The sequence below is a fragment of the Pan paniscus genome, chromosome 4, assembly GCF_029289425.2.
Source record: "Pan paniscus chromosome 4, NHGRI_mPanPan1-v2.0_pri, whole genome shotgun sequence".
NCBI lineage: Eukaryota > Metazoa > Chordata > Mammalia > Primates > Hominidae > Pan > Pan paniscus.
Genome location: NC_073253.2, coordinates 93,457,980 through 93,461,681, shown reverse-complemented (window position 1 = coordinate 93,461,681; position 3,702 = coordinate 93,457,980). Strand labels below are relative to the sequence as shown.

At 39.4% G+C, this 3,702-nt stretch overlaps 1 protein-coding gene across 1 annotated transcript; it reads right to left on the bottom strand.

Moving 5' to 3' along the window:
* Window positions 1-1,661: 1,661 nt before the first annotated feature.
* On the bottom strand, window positions 1,662-2,436 carry LOC100973071 (proteasome activator complex subunit 2-like). The gene has a single exon (XM_034959607.3). The coding sequence runs from the start codon at window positions 2,424-2,426 to the stop codon at window positions 1,752-1,754; it is 675 nt and encodes a 224-aa protein (XP_034815498.1). The 5' UTR covers window positions 2,427-2,436; the 3' UTR covers window positions 1,662-1,751.
* Between the last annotated feature and the right edge of the window lie 1,266 nt (window positions 2,437-3,702).

Below are 3,702 nucleotides of genomic sequence, written 5' to 3'. Positions count from 1 at the left end.
GGCAATTTTAGGTTTATGGCAAAATTGAGAGGGAGGTACAGAATTATTCCACACATGGTCAGCCTCCCACATTATCAACTCCCACACTAGAGTGGCACATACATTACTATTGATGAACCTACATTGACACATCATTATCGTTAAAAGTCCATTAGGGCTCATTCTTGGTGTTGTACAATCTGTAGGTTTGGACAAATGTATAAAGACATGTACCCACCATTATACTACATATGTATACATGTAGTATATACTCTTTATACATAGTGTATATATATATACACACATTATGTATTATACTATATATTATACATAGTATACATATATAGTATTATACATAGTGTACATATATATATACTTTCACTGTCCTAAGAACTCTCTGTTCTCTGCCTATTCATCCCTCCCTCCCTCTCCTTTATAAATGTTTATGTCCTTTGCACATAGGCAGTGTATTGTCACATCATTTTCTTTCCTATGAGATTTGTTAGGTGTAGTTATTTCAGTCTGGTGGTACTTAGGTTTTGCTTTCTTGGTGTTCTTATTTTGAAAAACAGAGGAGGGTTGAGAGACAATAGAAATGGCAGGGCTATACAAATTTTCATCTGCAACCAAGAATATGTATGACAACACTTTGCATAATATTTATACATGAACACACATAATTCATAGAATTTAAGGCTAGATAGGACTTTGAGGGATCATCCAATCCAATGCATGAATATGTATTTATAAACATAAAACACATATGCGCTCTCTGCTGGCTCTGGTTTGGGTATTTCAGCTTTGGAATGCTCACTCACTAGGATTAAGGTTCGGCTGGACCACCCACAAAAGCAAGGCCACCCAAGGGAAAATTCGAGATCTGGACAAGCAGAGTTGCCAGACTTGCCTGGGAGAACAGCTGGCCATCCCGGCACCTGCTGCCCAGCTCAAGACAGCTGGGGATGAGGCCACGTGGGCCCAGCTGCTTTTAGGATGGGCACTGACAAAGACCACTGCCGCTTGGCATCTGTCAACTCTTGCTATATTTGGCTGAGGAAGTTTGGCAGGGAGATGTGTGGTCTACCAAGTAAAATTTAGGCTGATTAGTCATAAACCAGGATCATAAAAATCACAGGGCTGGAAGGAACTTCCAGTGAAGTAGGTTTCAAACTTTGGTGTGAATTGGAATAATATTGGGAGCTTCCTGAAAAGGTTCATTCCCAGACCCCACCCCTTACAGAGTCTGATTCAGTGGGTCTTGGGTGAAGCTGTTTACCATTTGCATTTTTTCAGAGACCTCCTGAGGTAGGTTTAATATATATGAACCGAGGATTTTAAAAGTTCTAAGAAATATCACAGTTTATGACTAATCCGTCATTTGGGATGCTTGGTAAAAATAAGTATTACTAGGTCTTATCTTATTGACTCAAAAGTCAGGGCATGTATGAATCTGTCTGTAATGGTGAATTCACCACTTGCTAAAAACATAAATATAAGAGGATCATTAAAAATGACTATGTTTATATTTCTTACTGGTTAAATGGAGGGGATGAGTCTTACTACACATTTAAAAATTATTTACACATATGGGATCCCCTAGTTTTCTTTTGAAATAAACTCAAAAGAAAACTAGGGGATCCCATATGTGTAAATAATTTAAAAATTTTTAAGTTTAATTTTTTTTCCACACAACATATAGATCATTTATTTTCCTTCTAGTCCTGGGTTCAGTACATAGATGGCTTCTCTTCAACCTTTGGGTTGACAATTTTCTACAAGTTGCTGCTGATGATATGATAAAGCTCAGCATAGAAGGCCCTCAGGTCCAGCACCATGGCCCTGAGCTCCCCATAGGCTGCCTCATCTCGTTCATGCACCAAGGCCCAGTAATCCATTACATGAGTCTCCTTGGAGGCCTTGGCCACAGCATCCCCACGTTCTGAGAAGTACTTGGAAATGGTTGTCTGGAAAGCTTCCACTTTGGTCTTGACGGCATTCACCCTCTCCAGCACCTTCTCCTGGATTGCTACCCCAAACTCATTTCCATCGTCAATCTTGGGGATCAGGTGTTGGATCCACGTAATCAGCAGAATGCATTTCTCTTTGAGAGTCCAGACTTCTGGCTTAACCAGGGCAAAGAGGGACAGGACTTTCTCATTCCCAGGGAGAAGTCCACACTTAGGGACTTCTTTCTTCTCCTGCTTATCTGTTTCCATCTCATCATCCTTGGGTGGAGGGTCTGGGATGGGGACGTCCAGTGGGGCCCGGAGGGAAGTCAGGTCAGCCACATTGAGGGAGTCCTCTTGCAAGAGCTGATTCACATATATGATTTTCTGTAGCAAGAATCTGCAGAGGAATTCTTCAGCCTCCTGGAAAAGATTCTGCCTGAAGACCTCCACCTGTTTAAGGGCTTCTCCACTCAGGCGCGCCCCACACGGCTTGGCCATGCTGCTTCAGTCGCTACTAGAAGATCTCTTTTGAGATGTAAATAGCCTGATGAAACTCTAGGGATGAAGGTGTTGACTTGATGTATGCATCTCTTTGTATTTCTTTTTCTCTCAGTACTAAACAAATCAAAAGCTTTAAGGATTTGAAATGGAAACAGAACCCTGTGTTATAATTTTAGATGTGGTAAATCAGACTGTTCTGTTAAAAATATTGGATATTTCTGTATGGCCTTAAGGGCAACCTATATATTTTGCACAAGTTTCTCCAGTGCAAGAAGGAGAACAGCTCTGTTATCCACCATATTTTCAGAAAATGATCTGATCTGAGTGGCAGAAGTTCTGGGAAACTGTGTTTGCATACTCCTCTCTTCTGTCTAAGGATTTTCCTAGGCTTTAGAGCATCTATGAATTATCCCAAATTATATTAATGTGAGTTATATTTTCTGGAGAAGTGGTCCATGGCTTTCATTAGAATCTTAGAAAATGAAAAGCTAAGATTGACTGCATCTAATGGGATGGTAACTAAGCAGCACAATCACCCAATACCATATTTTGTCAAGAAGGAAGGAGAAACAGCTATGTAAGACTTAAAACGTTCATGTTAGTGAATGTAATCTTTAAGCTTTCATAGTGTGATTTGTAATTTTTTTTTCTGTCGGGCAAGTAAAATATCTCAGTGAATCCAAATATAATTTTTAGTTTATAAAATAGTCTAAATGCAGCATGATAATTTTGATATATATGCTTTGCATGGTGTGAAAGTCTGTGCAGCTTCTCTTAAATTTCACCATAAAGAGGTCCTATGCATTTGCCTCCCTGCTGTTTGATGCGGTTGGATCTTATCTATTCCTCCATCTAATAATATGTGTCTCCTCCCCCCACAAACATGAGCATGCATACATTTTGAAGATTCCAATTTCTCTCTCTCTCATCCTTTTATTGCTGCTATGATAGATTTTTTTCTGATTCTTACTTGGGAGAGAATGGCAGAATGGGATCCCTAAAATCAGCCAAGCTGATTTAAAAATGTTTAAATTTTAAAACATTCCTGCTACATGGAAATGTGGAGCAGTAGATCTTCATGTGTCTGCTGTTCGAGAGTGATGGTTGTTCTGTTTGAGGAAGGAGGAAAAATGAAAGCAAGCAATCTAGTGCATGAGCATGAGAGAGGAGAGAGAGAGAGAGAGAGAATGAGAATGAATGTCTCCAGTATTTAAGCCCATTTATGAATGTTATCACTTCATTAAATGTTCCAAAATATATATAGTAGATTCAT

Excerpts from the sequence above, each read along its gene's own strand:
- LOC100973071 (XM_034959607.3), bottom strand. The coding sequence starts at position 2,426 with ATGGCCAAGCCGTGTGGGGCGCGCCTGAGTGGAGAAGCCCTTAAACAG.